The sequence below is a fragment of the Mirounga angustirostris genome, unplaced genomic scaffold, assembly GCF_029215605.1.
Source record: "Mirounga angustirostris isolate CCGP_5_RB_7025 unplaced genomic scaffold, mMirAng1.0.hap1 SCAF_3, whole genome shotgun sequence".
Taxonomy (NCBI): Eukaryota; Metazoa; Chordata; class Mammalia; order Carnivora; family Phocidae; genus Mirounga; species Mirounga angustirostris.
The window spans coordinates 180,349,705-180,367,912 of record NW_026991711.1 but is presented as its reverse complement, the minus strand read 5'-3'; the positions used below and the strand labels follow the sequence as shown (position 1 = coordinate 180,367,912).

Genomic DNA, 18,208 nt, shown 5'->3' with positions numbered 1-18,208 from the left:
GCCTTCTTTTGGAAAGATAAAAGCCACATGTCAGGCAAGATCAGCCAACTGCATGAGTTAAGGGTCAGAATCATGCAGATAAGTCTAAAGAGACTTATATTTCATCCTACTGGAGTTGACTGCTTGAGCACTGAATTATACTTGACCTCCTCTGTGTGCCTCTCTCATAATTCCCCCCACTCCCACCCCCACCAGTACACAAACACACAGATACACATACAACTCCCAGCAGGACTAAGAAAACGGTACAAGGCCAAATTTCCAGGTTAGATCCTTTATAACCAGCTTATTGTACCCTTAAAGATACAACACTTAAGAAAATATTAATTTATTATTTCCCCTTAAATAAACTTCTTTTTAAGTTTTTTATTTATTCATTTGAGAGAGAGAGATAGAGAGAGAGAGTGAGCGAGAGAGAGAGAGAGAGACCACAAGCCAGTGGGGAGAGGCAGAGGGAGAGGGAGAAGCAGACTCCCCGCTGAGCCGGGAGCCCGATGCAGGGCTCAATTCCAGGACCCTGGGATCATGAGCTGGGCCGAAGGCAGATGCTTAAACAACTGAGACACCCGGGTGGGGCGGGGTGGGGTGGGGGTTGGGGGGATGGCATAAATAAACTTCTTAAGCCTTTCTTGAGTGATGAAAATAACTAGTTTCTCTTTGTTAATACGACAAAGACTCCCAGAAAGTAATCACAAAATTGCACACCTGTAAGACCTATAAGAAATGTCCTCCCTATTAAGAATGCAATCGTCTGGGGCGCCTGGGTGGCTCAGTTGGTTAAGCGACTGCCTTCGGCTCAGGTCATGATCCTAGAGTCCCAGGATCGAGTCCCACATCGGGCTCCCTGCTCGGCGGGGAACCTGCTTCTCCCTCTGACCCTCCCCCCTCTCATGTGCTCTCTCATTCTCTCTCTCTCAAATAAATAAATAAAATCTTTAAAAAAAAATGCAATCGTCTGATATAGTGCTATGATTTCCAAAATTACATTCACATTGTCAGGCGATAAAATGAAGCCACATCTTAATAAATTAATCCTTAAATCACTTGAACATACAGCAGTATGATTATCTGACTTTAGAAATGGGAAAGTCTGAATTGTATGGTAGAAAAGAACTTTTCCATGGACAGCAATTTGCCAATAACTTCAAAAGGGTGTGTATAGCCTTCATTTCTGGAACATGGTAATAGGGATTCCTCTATGGTGCTTGCTACCTTTGAATATGAAAGGCTTTTGTGAGCCCTTGACTCTAGAATGAAGGCCAGCAGGCTTCATGAGGCCATGGACCCATCCTGCCCAACATCCAAATCCCACCACACACCAGAGGCTCCTGGATGGGGATTCAGACTGGATACAACTGTGCACCTCCGAGAGACTCCCACTACAGAACCAAGTGCCTTCCTGCTGCAGTATTCTTCAACCAAGTGGTAGGTCGGTCCTGAAAGGAGCAGATACATCAAGTGACGGGGAACTTTGGTCCAATGAGCTACACCCTGGACCAACCTACACCTCCGGACTCGCTGTGGATCCCAAAGCTCCTGGTGACTCAGGGACAAATGGAATAGATGGAACACTAAATCCCCTGTCACCATGTTGAGTCACCTCCCAGGGTATCAACTCAAAAGGACTGGCTGGGCAGTAGACTGTCTGCGATTTTCATTCAGCATACCAATAGAATATCAATCCACCCCCATTCTTTGCGTATTGTCTAGAAAGTTGGAATAATGTAAAAGAAAAGGAGGAATTACATTCCTAAGTGCCATTCAGAAACAGGAAGTTTACAGTCTTTTAGTCACCAGAACTAAATTAAGTCATTAATCATCCTGTTTCTAACCTAAGCCTTCTTGTCTTTAAGAACTATAATTATTTTAAAGCAAATAAATGGCAGAGATAAATAGGTGGGGAGTGTCACCGAAGCACTAGAGTTTAGAGTTTTGCGTATGTGTGTGTATTTCAACAAGGCCAAAAACCCCTAGCTTTTAGAATTTTCAAATAATTCCTTTCAAAAGCAATATTTGGACAATTCTTTGCAGAAGGCAGATGGCACTAAGTTCAAAAGGAAGAAACACTTCAGTGGGAAACTTTGCCTCCTGGAGCCAAAGAAGATAAGCTTTGGGAAAGATTATTTTGGGGGAGGAAGGAGCTTAGGGGAAAGATGATGACCATCTCTACGTTCGAGGCAGTATTAATTGGAGTAAATGTCATCTGCATTTACTCGGTGAGCATTCAGAGAACTTAGCGGTGGTCACGGGAATCCATCCTAACAAGATTAAGCATTCTTGAAAATGATCTCTGAAGCCCGGATCCTCGACTTAACGTTAAGTACAGGAACTGCTTGTCAGTCGGATTCCTGTTTTAATACATTTTGGTCAAAGTTTTCCCAACCAGAAAAGACCAAGGCCTTTGACAAATTAAAAGCAGATTCAAAAGCTGAGGTTCACCTGCAGTGTTTCCAGAGGCTCCCCGGGGCCTGATTACTGGGCATTGAAGGAGCAGGGCTCTAGCTTTGCAGTTCGGCAGCTCAGGCCACTGCCTGTCGGTCCTGGATGACAAGCAGAGCATCCTTGCCATCTCCTGGGGGTCTGTCTTCTGGGGGACCCCGCGGCCAGCACCTAAGCCTGTTTCCCTCACTGCTGGACTCTCACACCCAGGAGAGTGTCTAGCACAGAGGCTGTACTCAGTAAATATTTATTGAAAGACAAGGGAATGAACATCAGCTCTTGGGCAGCCTGGAGCCCCTTCTGAGCTATCTGGTTCAGTATCTCCAATACCTTTTCCAGATGTTTCTCAACGTCTAGGTGTCAAAGACAGCAGTGCCGGTGTGGGAGAGATGTCCTTCCCCAGGGCAATTCTCACACCTGATGGCATAACCCATACCTCCCTGTGGGTGTTTTGGCAGGTGAACATCACACCTTCTTGTCCCTAAGCAATTTTCCTAAATGGTAAAGCTGATGTTTTCACGGTCATTTCATTTATGGTGCAGAAGGGAAAAAGTGGTCGGGACCTCATCCTTAGACTGAAAACTTTGGATCCATGGAAGGGAAGGCTCTCCAGCGTCATCATCATCGAGGTAGCTTATCATTACAAGGTCAAGGAGTGCCTAGAATTTGCCCGTTACACAAAACCCAGAAAAGAAAATACAACACTTGGTGCCTATCAAACAAAGGGCATGTAAAAAACGGCTTTTCATTTGTCAGAGCACTAATTATCCTTTGGATTTATCCTCAGAGCCAAGTTCTGCTTGTACTACAAATATTGATTCTAGTAACAATGAGCACAGCAAGATCGAGGACCAAAGAATACTGTGCACCATGAGACTTTGTTGCAGAAATGGAGGATGCATCCAGGTAAAGTCTAAATGTGATAACAAATTCGCTGATAATAAAACATTTCCCTTTTCCTCTGGACAAGGTGTCATTGGGGGAAGCGTGGTAGAGGTTGGAATAAGCCAGGCTGCTTTTTTTTTTTTTTTAATTCAAACTAGCCACACTTTATTTTTTTTTTTAAGATTTTATTTATTTATTTGAGAAAGAGAGAGCATGAGCAGGGGGAGGGGCAGAGGGACAAGCAGACACCCTGCTCAGTGGGGAGCCCGATCCCAGGACCCCGAGATCATGACCTGGGTCTAAGGCACTGAGCCACCCAGGCGCCCCCTAGCCACACTTTACATACTTGGTTGTCAAGGGACATTTCTATCACTGCAGAAAGTTCTATCTGACAGTGCAATGCATGATCTGACAGGAGGGGGAGTTCAGTACTTCACAAATCAGAAACACAGCAGTAGTAGAGACGAAAGGTCTCACATTTATTCCTGAACCAACCTACTGGTGCAGGGGCATAGTAACAGAGAAAAATCATTTCAATGATAAAGCATGTGTATGGCCACGTAGGAAGGATGTTTACAGAGTGATAGGATAGAACACATGATCTTCACACAACTTAATTGAATATGTGGTGCCAATTAGGTGTGTCATCTCATGATGTGTGACGTTTTATAGACCCAGCTTGGTTCTTCTCCAGTGCCTCTTGGAGTTGTACTTGATTTTATTACCAGTTTTCATCCGAATCCACTGGGGAATGGGGTGATTCTGCTTTTGTTTCTTGGCCAGGAATCGCTTGATTCTGAAAGTCTTGTGAGAAGACATGGTGAGAAACAGTCAGCCACACAGAGCAGGATGGCGGCGAGAAAGAGAAAAAAGCTCCAGGCTGCTTTTTAATCTTTAATGAAAGTGCCTTGAACTGGGACCAGTTCCAGCTTGCTTACAGATATCGCTGACTGATGGATGGAAAGTTTCATACACTGTCCCACTGATACACTGAGCCCCTGACGGCCCAGGAGACAGAAATGTTCTTAAGCCATAAATGTGGAAAGTGAAGACTACTTTCTTGAGTACATGCTAACACAGCCCTAAATCAGAGGGAGAACAGAAAAAAGGAGAAGAGGAAAAATCGGGACATGAAAGCAAGAAGAACACCAAGAAAGTAGAGAGAATGAGGAGCACGTGGAACAGGAAGAGGAGGTTATTGGGAGGTAATTCAAAGAATGGATTTAGCCTAGAAGTACTAGACTTCTGGTGTTTGGTACTTCATGATGGATAATCAGGCTGGAGTCTAAGACCCAAGATCGGATCAAATACACGTGTAAGCTGTACCATGGGTACACATACCTGATCCAGACAACCAGTGGAGGTCAAGTTCATGGATGGAGGCAAAGGACCCCAGAGACCCAGATATGCCTTTTGGGAAAGACAGCTGGGGCCCCTTGCAAAGACCCGGATTCAGAAACCCTGCAATACTGTCAGACGTGAGCCGGAGTGGGCAGTGAGGAAGGCCCTTGCATCAAGGTCTGGGTCAGCTCTGAGAGGAGCCAACAGGCACATTGACCTTGATACTAAGCCAGCCTCTTCCAAAGCAGGCACTGTTAAGTCAGTTGTGGATACGATGGAAGACACTCCGAGGCTCACTGAGATGGAGAACTATGGAGACCCTCTGCAGACAGCTCCCGTGGAAATGGCGGAGGGACAAAATAATGTTGAGTCTGACAGACGTGGTTTCCAGTCCCTGATCCACCATTTGCCAGCTGTATGAGCTTGTATATAATTCACCTAATCTCTCCAAATCTCCCCTTTTTCACCTGAGCAATGGAATCTTTTGGGGCTCCTCCTCAGCCCTCAGGCACTGGAACATAGTTTATAGTCAGTGTTCATTCTGATTGGTCAGCACTCAAACCGGATCAATCGTTAAGTATTACTCCCTGGGAGTAATAATGCCTACCTTGTGGAGTTATTTTGAGAACTATAAATGATATGCACAGAGCAAGCTGTACATTGCCCAACACAGAGTAGGTACTTAAATAGTCACTGCTATTATTTCATTAAAATAGTTATCACCATTAGCTAATGGTCCACCATTGTCGTGGACTGAACTGTGTTCCCCCCAAATTCATATGTTGAAGCGCTCACCTCCAACGTGACTATGTTTGGAGACAGAGTCTTTAAGGAAGTGATTAAGGTTAAATGAGGTTTTAAGGGTAGGGCCCAGGTCTGATAAGAATGGCGCCCTTACAAGAAGAGAAAGAGACACAGAACTCTCTCTCTCTCTCTCTCTCTCTGTCTGCCCACACACAAGGGAAAGACCACAATGAGAAGGCAGAAATCTATAAGCCAGGAACAGAGGCCTCGCTAGAAACCAGTCCTGCCAGCACCTTGGAAAAAAAATAAGAAATACATTTCTATTGTTTAAGCCACCCAGCCTGTCCTATTTTGTTATGGCAATCCAAGCTGACTAATGCACTGGCTGAGTGATTTACATTTGTAGACCAACGACAGACTCCACGATGATGCTGCTGGCAGAATCCCTGACTGGTTTGTGCCCCACAATTTAGAACAGGAAATACTCTGAATGGATTTTATTTTATTGAGTCTAACCTCAGCAGGGTTGGAGTCTGTCTTTTGATCTATGGATCGTAAGGACTATCCTTCTGTAGAGAATTCTATGTGAATCAGAAAATCTAGGAGGGAGCCTCACAATCTCACATAATCCACATAATGATCACCTCTTTCTCTTTGGGCACAACGAGGACGGTCTTTTTCTGGGTTGTAAATCTTGTTTTATTTTTGCGGGGCTCAATCCATAATGTCAGAATACACTCATATATAGACTATCTCTGGAAGTATACACAAGAAACTAGAAATAATAACTTTCTTCAGAGGTGGAATTGAAGACAAGGTGAAATTTTTTTCATAATGTGTCTATACTTTATGCTTTAAGGAGAGTATTTTAGCATTTTAATCTCAGTAAGTTTTTTTTATTAAAGTCTAATTGACATCCAACATTGTATTCATTTCAGGTGTACAACATAATGATTTGATATTTGAACATATTGCAAAGTGATCACCATGATAAACCTAGTTACCATGCTATTAACATATTGTTTTACAGTATTTCTTTTTATACCTCTTGAATTCAACATTGACCATATCCAGAAATAACATTTTATTGAAGAAGAAGAAGAAGAGAAGAAGAAGAAGAAGAATGGGGAGGAGGAAGAAAGGGAGAGGAGGAAGAAGAGAGGGAGAAGGAGAAAAAGAAGAAGAGGAGGAGAAGAAGAGAAGGAGGAGGAGAAGGACGAAGAGGAGAAGAGGGAGGAGAAGGTGGGGGGAAGCTTTATTTTGGAAATAAAGAGGAAAAGGAGGGCTTCCAAAAAGTGACACAGCAATTTTTACTCTGGGTGCACATTTTTCACATAAGGGGATTCCTCCCCCTTATTAGGGAATCTTTTTTGGAAGAGCAAAAAAAAAAAGAAGGGAAACGCAGCTGGCTGCCTGTTCCATGGATGACCTGCTTTCCTGCCCCTGCTCAGACTCCTGCTAATCCTTCAAGCATCCTCACGCCATCTTCATCGGCTTGACATGTTCCATCCAAAGAGTCATTCCTTTTTCACATTTACATATCTCCAGGAGAACCTTGTGCTGAATCCACACATTCTCCACCCTAAGACAGACAGACTCTATTCAGAAAAGGAGGAGGGACTGTCACTGACGAGAGAAATCCTCCGGTCAAGGCCACAGCCCCGCTCACTGGCTATAGGATTGGCTGCAAGAGGTGGGCAGAGTGGTCCGTGGAGAAGGAGCAAGGGCTCAGAATTCCCCCTTTTTGGTGGTTAAGACAGAGTTTGGACCTGATTCTAATACTTGTCAGGAAAGGCCTGTGATAAATTAAATGATCGCAAATAGAAGTTGCGGACATTAGGAATTTGTGTTTAATTGGCTGCAAGTGTTAAAGATTTGGCAGAAACTTCCGCGGACAACAAATGTACACAGTGGGGAGCACACAGTGTCCACGCACCGCGTTCCCGGTCAAAGACAGCAGCTCTGTGCTGCCCAATTCCGCTTGAAGGCGGTGACAGGGCTAAGGCACCCACTGTCCTACTTACAATGATCAGGGGAATGGCCTGGGGCCGAACAAAGAGAAAGGGCGGTCCTAACCAAGGACTGGCCCCTTTCGTCCCATTTTCTGTCCAAGTCACGTCCCCTGTTAGGAAATATTCATGAGGAAACTCCTTGTCTCTCTTTGAAAATTTAACACAAAAATAGAACATAAAATAGAGAACAAAAGAACAACATCCACAGAAATATCCATTGTAGGGAAATATAAAGTTGATTTCAGGTGACTTTTTTTTTTTTTTTTTAAGTGGGAAAATAGGAGCTTTCGTTTTACTGAACAAGAGATAGAATAAAAACAGAATTCTGTAAGACTGACTTTGGAATCAAAACATGGCATACCTCATTAATTTGGAACAAATTGTGCTAACCAATTTAATTTTTAAGCCAACAAGGAAATACAGTTTATAGGTTATGAGGTGATACACAAACATGGTTTTTTTTCTTAAAGACTTTATTTGAGAGAGAGACAGCATGCAAGAAAGAGAGAGAGCGAGCGCGAAAGAGAGCATGAGCGGGGGAGGGGCAGAGGGAGACGACGGAGAAGCAGACTCCCTGCTGAGCAGGAGCCCGATGTGGGACTTGATCCCAGGACTCTGGGATTGTGACCTGAGCCAAAGGCAGACGCTTAACTGACTGAGCCACATAGGCGTCCCCAAACAGGTCTTGAGCTGCTATTCTATCCACCTTACGTGTGTTTACAAAGTCCACATGCATATCCCTGCAGGATTCTGTGCTCCAGTGCTCTAACATGCTCTGGTGAGGCGATCTTGGGCAGGTACTTCAGCTCTCTGAGCCTTCGTTCTCCCCTGTAGAATAAGGAAAATAATACACCAACAAGACCATTGGAAAGATTCCCTGAAATAATGCTTGGAAGCCCCAGATTCCTATGGGGTATGAATTATTATTACTGAAAACAGCGACTCAGGCTCACCCTTCCTAGGAAAGTTCAGAAAATGTTGCCTTGACCGGTGGCTTCTTGACCGGTGGCTTGTCTCCGCCGATGGACGGCAGCGCATGAACAAATGGAGGAAAATCATCTAAGCAAGGAACAGAAGAGGGTACGGCACTGTGAAGGCCAACCCCAAACAACCAAGATGCAAACCTGTGGGGACAGAATATGGAAATGTATTATGGGAGTGTCAGGGGGATGTGACATTGGGGGGGTGAGGGACCCAAGTCAAGCCAAGCTCTCGGCCACTACTAATGTAAAGATTTGCCTATTTGGGATACTTCATATAAATGGAATCAGACAGTATTTGTCCTTTTGCTTTTGCCTTATTTCACTTCTCATGTTTTTAAGATCCGTTCGTGTTATGGAATATATCAGTACTTCATTTCTTTTTATAGCTGGATAATATTCCATTACATGGGTACAATACACTTTGTCTATCCATTAATCAGTTGACGGGCATTTGGATTATTTCCACCTTTGAGCTATTACGAATAATGCTGTTATGAACATTTGTGTACAAGTTTTTGTGTGGACACATGTGTTTTCTTCTCTTGAGTATATATACTTGGGTGTGGAATTGCTGGGTCATATGATAAATCTATGTTGAAGCATTTGAGGAACTGACACACTGTTTTTCCTCTAGGGTCTCTTCTCTAAGGGCAATAATTCCATTCATGAGGGTTCTACCCTTATGTCCTAATCACCTCCTAAACACACACTTCCAAATACTGTCACATTGGGGATTAGGTTTCAGCATATGAATTTTGGGGGGACACAAGCCTTCCATCCATAGTAGGAGCTAAATCAGCAGATGAAAGTTTTACTGTGGCTCAGAGTCTGACACCACAGGAAGGTTAGAGACCAGTGAGTCTTTTTTTTTTTTTTAAGATTTTTAAGTATTCATTTATTTGAGAAAGAGAGAGAAAGAGAGAATGAGCAGGGGGGAGGGGTAGAGGGAGAGCGAGAAGCAGACTCGATCCCAGGACCCTGGGATCATGACCTGAGCTGAAAGCACTTAACCGACTGAGCCCCAGGCACCCCAAGTGCTTATGTTTTTTTAATCAGAAATAATTTGAGTTCTTCTTATCAGCCCCATCTACAGGCCACAGTAAGTTTTAAAAGACCCGAGACTGTGTTGGCATTGGAGGCATCACCCAACCAGGGATACCCAGTGCCGCTTCCAATCAGAGTCTGATCAACTAGGAGGTCCTTGAGGTCTCTTGTTTTGCAGCATGATTCTATTTTGTAGGAGTACTCCAAAAACAATATGTATTCAATCAGAACTCTTCATTCCCCTCTTTTTTTTTTAGGATTTTACTTATCTATTTGTCAGAGAGAGAGAGAAGAAGCAGGGGAAGTGGCAGGCTAAGGGAGAAGCAGGCTCCCTGCTGAACAAGGAGCCCAACACAGGGCTCAATCCTAAGACCCTGGGATCATGACCCAAGCCAAGGCAGACGCCCAACTGACTAAGCCATCCAGGCGTCCCTTTATTCCCCTCTTCATCAGAATCTTTCCCCTCTAGAACCAGCATCTGTCAGTCCGTTTCGGTAAATTTTTTCTCCTCCTTCTTCCTCCTCCTCTGCTCCTGCCCCAGCTTGCGCTCTCTCTTTTTCTAAAATAAATAAATAAATAAATAAATGATCTCAAAAATAAATAAATAAATGGATAAAAACCAGAACAAAAACAGAGAATTTGTATCGGATTGAAAGGAGGAATGTTGGAACCAATGATCAAAACTATGGAAATGGAGCTAAAGAATGTTCCAGAAAATAAATTACTATTGATGAGAAAGAAGGAAATAAGAGCAGCAAAAGAACAAACAATTCTTTCACTGAATAAAGTATGAACATTTGTGTGAGCCAAAAGAGCAATAGGAAACCAGAACATGTCATTCCAAAATCAGGACACATTTGTTTAATTAATATTGGTCGATGCCCTGAGTCACTTTGCTTCCTGTTAGTTTAATCATAGAAATGAACAGGATACAAAATGTTGTGAAGACTCTATTATTCAAATTAAGTATCTATCTAGGCAGTGAGCCTCTTAATCAGTGGCTTTCAAACATTTTTTGACCCTCAGCCACAGTAAGAGATGTATTTTACATCAAAGGCTGTCTCTCACACACACACAAAAGCTTCACATTACCTTTACTATAGGCAATGTGCTCTGATATTTTCTTTCTGGTCTATTTTATTTTATTCTATTTCTTGTTTTTAAAATGCTGTCAGAGGGGCCCCTGGGTGGCTCAGTCGTTAAGCGTCTGACTTCGGCTCAGGTCATGATCCCAGGGTCCTGGGATCGAGCCCCACATCGGGCTCTCTGCTCTGCGGGAAGCCTGCTTCTCCCTCTCCCACTCCCCCCACTTGTGTTCCCTCTCTTGCTGTGTCTCTCTCTGTCAAATAAGTAAATAAAATCTTTAAAAATAAATAAATATTAAATAAATAAATAAATAAATAAATAAAATGCCCACTAAGTCTATATCATGATTCACTCATGTGTTGCAGTTCACAGTCTGAAAAGTATTTATCAAATGGCCTGATCTGCAATGTCCTAGTTTCTTAGGACCACCTGGGACTGCGGCTGCAGAGAATCTCAGACCTGCCTTACAAAGGCAGCTTTCTCCAGCTCAGACCCACAGCCAGAGTCCCTGGAATGTGTGCCAGACTTCCCAGCTATGTTTCCAGTGGTTTTCTCCCATCTCTTAGGGGGATGTGGTTCCTGTCCCTCCTCCAAATTGCTTGGGAAGCCAGTGCTCTTGGCAAAGCAAGACAGCATCCTCAGGATAACTGTCCCTTCTCTTCACCCATCTTCCTTTGGTGTTGCTGCCCTTGGACACTACCAAGACACCAGGATGGTGTCTGTTTCCACTTGTGGCCCAAGTTGACCTTAGCCATGGTTCCATTCTATCAGACTTGCTCCCTCTGGTTGCACTGCTGACCCGGGCATCCCTGCTTGCCCAAGACACCCTTCCCAGTAGCTTCTGGGTGGCATTCCCTCTCCCTCCTGGTGAAAGAGATGGGTTGACCGAAGTGTGTGGGATCTATTGGAAATCCCCAAAACCCTCTTCACGGGTCCTGGACCAAGGAACATAAGTCCTGGTAGGCCATGAGCAGTGAGCATTTGGAACAAATATGAATGTGGGTACCATTAGTTGCAAAATTGTATTAAAATTGCTACCTAAAATTGATTCACAAATAAAATCACCTTTCCTTACAATGGCATTGTTGAGAAATTCTAGGGTACTGTTGAACTCTTGTCACAAAGTTAGAGGTTTGGGTAATATACATATACATAGTGTGTTTAGTTTTTTTGTTTTGTTTTGTCGTTTTGTTTTTTTAAGATTTCATTTTATTTCATTTTATTTATTTTTAAAAAGATTTTATTTATTTGAGAGAGGGAGAGTGCACGAGCAGGAGAGGGAGCAGCAGAGGGAGAGGAAGAAGCAGGCTCCCCACAGAGCAGCGAACCTGATGCAGGACTCCATCCCAGGACCTGAGATCACGACCTGAGCCGAAGGCAGACGCTGAATGACTGAGCCACCCAGGCGCCCCATAGTGTGTTTAGTTTTAACATACCACCATCTACACAGTGAGTCCTCAGAAGGATACTTATTGGTTAAATATAGAAAAATTTGAAAATATTAAGTTAGCTTCTGGACTAAAAAATCTTTTATTTATTTATTTATTTATTTATTTGAGAGAGAGAGACTGAGAGAGAGAGCGCATGAGAGGGGGGAGGGTCAGAGGGAGAAGCAGGCTCCCCGCCGAGCAGGGAGCCCGATGCGGGACTCGATCCCGGGACTCCGGGATCATGACCTGAGCCGAAGGCAGTCGCTCAACCAACTGAGCCACCCAGGCGCCCCTGGACTAAAAAATCTTAAGGTTGGAGTGACTCTAGAGTTAATCTAATTTGCTTCCATTGCTATTTGCATTCCATGTTCCTAGATTAGTTAGGAGTACATTTGGCTGCAAGTAACAGAAAATCTGACTGCTGTGGCTTGAACAAATAAGGATGCATCTTTCTCACGCAGCAAGGTATCTGGAGGTAAGCAGTTGCGGTCAGACTGATCCTCCCTGACTCTCTTGGCCTTTTCCTTATGGTTTCAAGACAGCTTCTGCAGCTCTTAGCATCACATCCGTATTCAAGACAGAATAAAGGGTGGAGGCGGCCACCAGCCTTATCTGTTCCTTCTTACTGGGAGATCAAATCTAACCCAAATGCCCCAGCAGGAATTTCTCCAAGGTCTAAGGTACTGTAAGGTTAGAACTGGGTCACCTGTTCACCTCCACGTACAGCTGAGTTGTGGTTAGAAAGGAGGAATTTCAAGTGTGGAGATTCAGTAAGCGATTGGGAATGATGGCCAGATTTCTTCAACCGGGGGCCCCTCATCCTTGCTTGAACATCTTTGTACCATTTTTGGTAGTTCCAGAATGTTCTTTTTGTTTTAACCAGAATCTGCTTCCTTGTAACTTGTCCTATGGCCTCTGGTTCTGCCCCGAGGACCTCTGCAGACAAATTTGAGTATTTCTTCTTGGTGACAGCCATACAAATATTTGAAGACAGCTGTCATATCTCCTCAGATTTTCCTCTTATCCACATGAAACATCTCCATTATGTGACATGATGACTGCAACTGTTCTCACTTTTTGGTGTGCTCTTCTCTGATTCTGTTTCAGTTTATCGATGTTGCTTATTAGACTTTGTTGCCCCAAATGACATCATTGGTAAAGGGGTGGCCTGAGCCAAGCCAGAGAAGTCCCATGATTACCTCCATTGTTCTGGGTTATTGCTAAGTCAGCTCAAGTTTGCAATCTCTTCTGTGCACTTCCTGCTGATGATTCAGCCAACTAAAGATCATAAGTTTTTTCCGTCTTTCTACTTCCTTTCCTTATGCATGTGCTCTAGGGATCATAGAACAGGATTTATATTTATTAATAGTATTTTATGGCATTTGATCTGACTTGTATTTCTAGTTTATTGGGTCCTCTTCAGATTTCAATGCTATGATCCAGGGCATCAGGTATCCCTCTCAGAATCTTACTATCTGCAAATGAGACAAATTTATGCTGTTCTGAACTCCATATATATCTCCATTAGGTATTTTCAACAAGAAAGTCAGGATAGACTCTTTCAACCTGCCACCACTGAATTCTTTCTTTCTTTCTTTCTTTTTTTTTTTTACCACTGAATTCTTTCTAAAGTGGAGCTGACTGCCATTTAGTTGGGGCCCTTCAGCACATGGTGAATTCACCTCGTGATCATTCTGTCCACACATCACCTTTTGTCTTAAAGATATTATGAGATCCTCTTTTAACTACTTTGCAAAAATTCTGATCTACGAAAGCAGTCTCCCGATCAAATAACTTAGAAACTTAGTGAAGTTTATAAGCAAGGACTTTTACCAATGAATCCATACTAGGTCCTAGAGAGCACTAGCTTCCTTTCTGAGTTCCTCAGGTTAACCTTTATATACTCTAGTCCAGAACATTTTATGACCATGTTGCCTTCCTTATACTGGGTAATTCGATGCAAAATTTGGAGCTGAATCATAGCACAAGCTATGAAATTTCACATTAAACAAGGGGTTAGCACAAAGGCAAAAAGTATGTGTCATTAATCTTTGAAAATCTCTTATGTGACTCACAAAGACTAGTGTGCATGGTGTGCCTTGTAGTAATCCTTCCCTGCATCAAAGCTTGAGCACCACTGAGTTCAACTAATGAAAGGTGCTAAAGGAAGCCCATCATCAAACATTTTAACAAATCCATAAAATAACATTTTAGCAAATCCATCTCTAGCAGTGAATGAAGATTAGAAGAATCTGAAGCACCCTGCTTATGAGCAAGGTTTAATTTGTGCTATTTTCATATAAACCCTTTATAATCTTAATGCATAGTTATAAATTTTTTTTGTTGGTATGAGGATTAAAGTAATTATGAAATTATCTAAAGTCATTATCCATGAAATTATCTAGTACAGGTTCTGACACCTAGTAGATTTGAATTTAAATCTTTCTAGATTAAATATTAAATACACTATTCTTTGAAAGGTTGGAGAAAAGATCTTGGCCACTGACATTTATTTTTCTGAAGTGGTTCTTCTCTTCCATGACCGTGGGCATTGATCCTATGATGACCCCTTACTATAAGTTGATCCATGTAATTAATGCTTATAGTAATGAATTTGTGGAGCTGAAAGGTGGACTTTATTTTAAAATGGCAGTTAGCTCCCCCCCCTCTAAAAAAAAGTGGGGGAATTGGGCGCCTGGGTGGCTCAGTTGGTTAAGCGACTGCCTTCGGCTCAGGTCATGATCCTGGAGTCCCAGGATCGAGTCCCACATCGGGCTCCCTGCTCAGCGGGGAGTCTGCTTCTCCCTCTGGCCCTCCCCCTCTCATGTGCTCTCTCTCTCTCTCTCAAATAAATAAAATCTTTTAAAAAATTTAAAAATTTAAAAATTTTTAAAAAAGAAAAAAAATAAAATAAAATAAAGTGGGGGGTGCCTGGGTGGCTTAGTCAGCTAAGCACGTGACTCTTGATTTCAGCTCAGGTCATGATCTCAAGGTTGTAAGATTGAGCCCCGAGTCAGGCTCCATGTTAGGCATGGAGCCTGCTTAAGATTCTTTCTCTTGGGGCACCTGGGTGGCTCAGTTGATTAAGCATCCTCCTTCAGCTGGGGTCATGATCTTGGGGTCCTGGGATAGAGCCCTGCATTGGACTCTCCGCTCAGCGGGGAGTCTGCTTCTTCCTCTCCCTCTGCCCCTCTCCCCCAACTCCCTACTTGTGCTTTCTGCTCTCTCTCTCAAATAAATAAATAAAATCTTTCAAAAAAAAAAAAAAGATTCTCTCTCCCTCTCCCTCTGCCCCTCCCCCTCTCTAATAAATAAATAAATAAATAAATAAATAAATAAATAAAATGAGAGTTAGTTGGCATGACTAACTTCATCATTTATTAGTTAAATGACCCTGTGGACTTATTTGCCTATCCTCAGAAAAGGTTATTGATAACTGTGTCAACAATTTAAGTCCTATGTGTAAAGTACCCTGGTGTTTATGTTATACGTTGAAGTCATGTTTCAGGAAGAGATAGTTTATTTCAAAGAGTTATAAAGGGAAATTACTCTATCAGGATTAATATAAAAAGTCCATACAGGGACTGAGCCACCCAGTGGCTTAACCGACTGAGCCACACTAACTAATCATGCTTAACCGACTGAGCCACCAGGTGCCCAGTACTGTTTTTAAATTAGATATTTTTTGTCTTTTTTTTTTAAAGATTTTATTTATTTATTTGACAGAGAGAGACACAGCGAGAGAGGGAAGACAGGCAGGGGGAGTGGGAGAGGGAGAAGCAAGCCTCCCGCAGAGCAGGGAGCCCGATGCGGGACTCGATCCCAGGACCCTGGGATCATGACCTGAGCCGAAGGCAGACGCTTAACGACTGAGCCACCCAGGCGCCCCGATATTTTTTGTCTTTTGAAACTTAAAAACTTTTTATCATACAGATTTTAAAAGTAGTAATATGGTGGTTCAATAACACCGATTCTGTCTTTGATCTTTTTCTTCATGTTTTTTTTTCCATTTTCAGCCCACATTGCTCGTTCGAAGGCAGGAGGAAAGATCCAGAGGTTAAGTCTCTGCCCAGCTCAGGTCATGATCCCAGGGTCCTGGGACTGAGTCCCGCATCAGGATCCTTGTTCAGCAGGGAGCCTGCTGCTCCCCTTGCTTATGCTCTTGCTCTCTCTCTCTCTCTTTCTCTCTCTGACAAATAAATAAAAATTAAAAAAAAAATTTTTTTTTAAGTCCATATAGATAACCAGAAACCCAGCATTTAGTTCTTCGTATCCATTAACATTGTCCCTAAGTAACAGTTTAAACAAGCAACAGTTTAAAATGAATTACATATAAGGGCGCCTGGGTGGCTCAGATGGTTAAGCGTCTGCCTTCAGCTCAGGTCATGATCCTGGGGTCCTGGGATCGAGCCCCGCATTGAGCCCCGCATCGGGCTCCTGGCTCGGTGGGGAGCCTGCTTCTCCCTCTCCCTCTGCCTTTCCCCCTGCTCATGCTCTCTCTCTCTCTGTATCTCTGTGTCTCAAATGAATAATAAAAAAAAAATCTTTAAGAAAATAAAATAAAATAAATTACATATATAATAAAAAGTAATGAAATGTTCTGTGTAATCATCCTTTCCTTTAAAATGCTGACTTGGGGGCGCCTGGGTGGCTCGTTGGTTAAGCGACTGCCTTTGGCTCAGGTCATGATCCTAGGGTCCTGGGATCGAGTCCCGCATCGGGCTCCCTGCTCTGCGGGGAGCCTGCTTCTCCCTCTCCCACTCCCCCTGCTTGTGTTCCCTCTCTCGCTGTGTATCTCTCTGTCAAATAAATAAATAAGATCTTAAAAATAAATAAATAAAATGCTGACTTGGGGTGCAATCGTTTCCAAGGGCTGCCGTAACAAAGTACCAAAAACTGGGTGGTTGAAAACAACAGAAATGTGTTGTCTTATAGTTCTGGAGATTAGAAGTCTGAAATCACAAAATAGGCAGGGCCATGCTCTCCCGACCTCTAGAAGAGGATCCTCCTTTACCTTTTCCAGATTCTGGTGTTTGCCAGTGATCTTTGGCCTCCCTCAACTTGTAGACACATCACTCCAGGCACATGGCTGTCTTCTTTCTGTGTGTCCTCACCTCTCTTCCCTCTCTGTGTGTCTGTCTCTGCATCCAAATCTCCCATTCTTATAAGGACATTGGTCATATTGAATAAGTTATCCTTATAATTAATTACCTTTGTAAAGATCCTATTTCCAGTGAAGGTCATGTTCTGAGGTATGGCTTGGGGGAGGGGCAAGGGGGCTAGAACTTCAACACATCTTTTTTGGGGGACAAAATCCAACCCATTGCATTGGACTTAGTGAAGAATTGTGGCATTATATTGGCTGCATGAACACGGATAACGGCCACAGAAGCTGCCTTCAGGAGGTGGGCATTGGGCAGACGGGGAGGGTGGAAAGGAAGAATTTTCCATGCCCACTTCGGCTCACACGATATTTGTAGGGGAACATGGAGACCCTCATGGAGGCTGAGAAGTGGCAGCTTGTTTAAGGCCTTACGGTCTTGCCATATTTTACCCCTTTCATAGTAAAGAAGGCTTCAAGTATGCATTGCTTTTTATTATGAATCTCAGTGTTTACAATAAATAACAAGAAATAAGACTTTTTATATCTTGGGGCGCCTGGGTGGCTCAGTCGTTAAGCATCTGCCTTCAGCCCAGGTCATGGTCCCAGGGTCCTGGGATCGAGTCCCGCATCGGGCTCCCTGCTCTGCGGGAAGCCTGCGTCTCCTTCTCCCACTCCCCCTGCTTGTGTTCCCTCTCTCGCTGTATCTCTCTCTGTCAAATAAATAAATAAAATCTTTTTTAAAAAGACTTTTTATATCTTTTCTAGCCCAAGTCACAACATAGCCAAGCGCTGATGGATATCTGTTCTACACAAATTAGCTAAGGAAGTGGATTTTAACATATAACAGTTGGACACATAATGAGCACCTACACCAATACTCAATGAATATTATTTTTCTCCCTTCTGTTGACTGTTAACTCCTCAAAAGCTAATTTTATCAGATTTAGCATAGCAAAGAAAAACACCACCTTAATAGAATACACAGTGTCTCAGAAGGAGGATACCAAGGAAGGCTATTTATAGGATTTGGGTTTGAGTTGGGGCTCAGATGGTATAGAGATGGTATAGAGATGGTATAGAGAGTACAGGGAACCAATTTACAGTGGGCATAGTTTATGACATGATAGTTTAGGATTGGTG

The 18,208-nt window shown here is 43.1% G+C and overlaps 2 protein-coding genes across 6 annotated transcripts in view; both read right to left on the bottom strand.

The window, feature by feature from the left end:
• Positions 1 to 3,630: 3,630 nt before the first annotated feature.
• LOC123838304 (large ribosomal subunit protein eL39-like) lies at positions 3,631 to 7,534 on the bottom strand. Its single transcript, XM_045867332.3, has one exon. The coding sequence runs from the start codon at positions 4,141 to 4,143 to the stop codon at positions 3,991 to 3,993; it is 153 nt and encodes a 50-aa protein (XP_045723288.1). The 5' UTR covers positions 4,144 to 7,534; the 3' UTR covers positions 3,631 to 3,990.
• Positions 7,535 to 8,111: 577 nt separating this feature from the next.
• The window catches only part of MOGAT1 (monoacylglycerol O-acyltransferase 1), a 101,221-nt gene continuing 91,124 nt past the window's right edge, over positions 8,112 to 18,208 (bottom strand). For all 5 annotated transcript variants that reach the window (XM_045867882.3, XM_054505994.2, XM_045867888.3 and 2 more), the window contains exons 7-8: positions 8,375 to 8,545; positions 8,112 to 8,249 (exon numbers count right to left, since the gene is read on the bottom strand). In XM_045867882.3, coding sequence (XP_045723838.1) covers positions 8,380 to 8,545 — 166 coding nt within the window. In that variant the 3' untranslated portion in view covers positions 8,112 to 8,249; positions 8,375 to 8,379. The remainder of the gene's footprint in view (positions 8,250 to 8,374; positions 8,546 to 18,208) is intronic.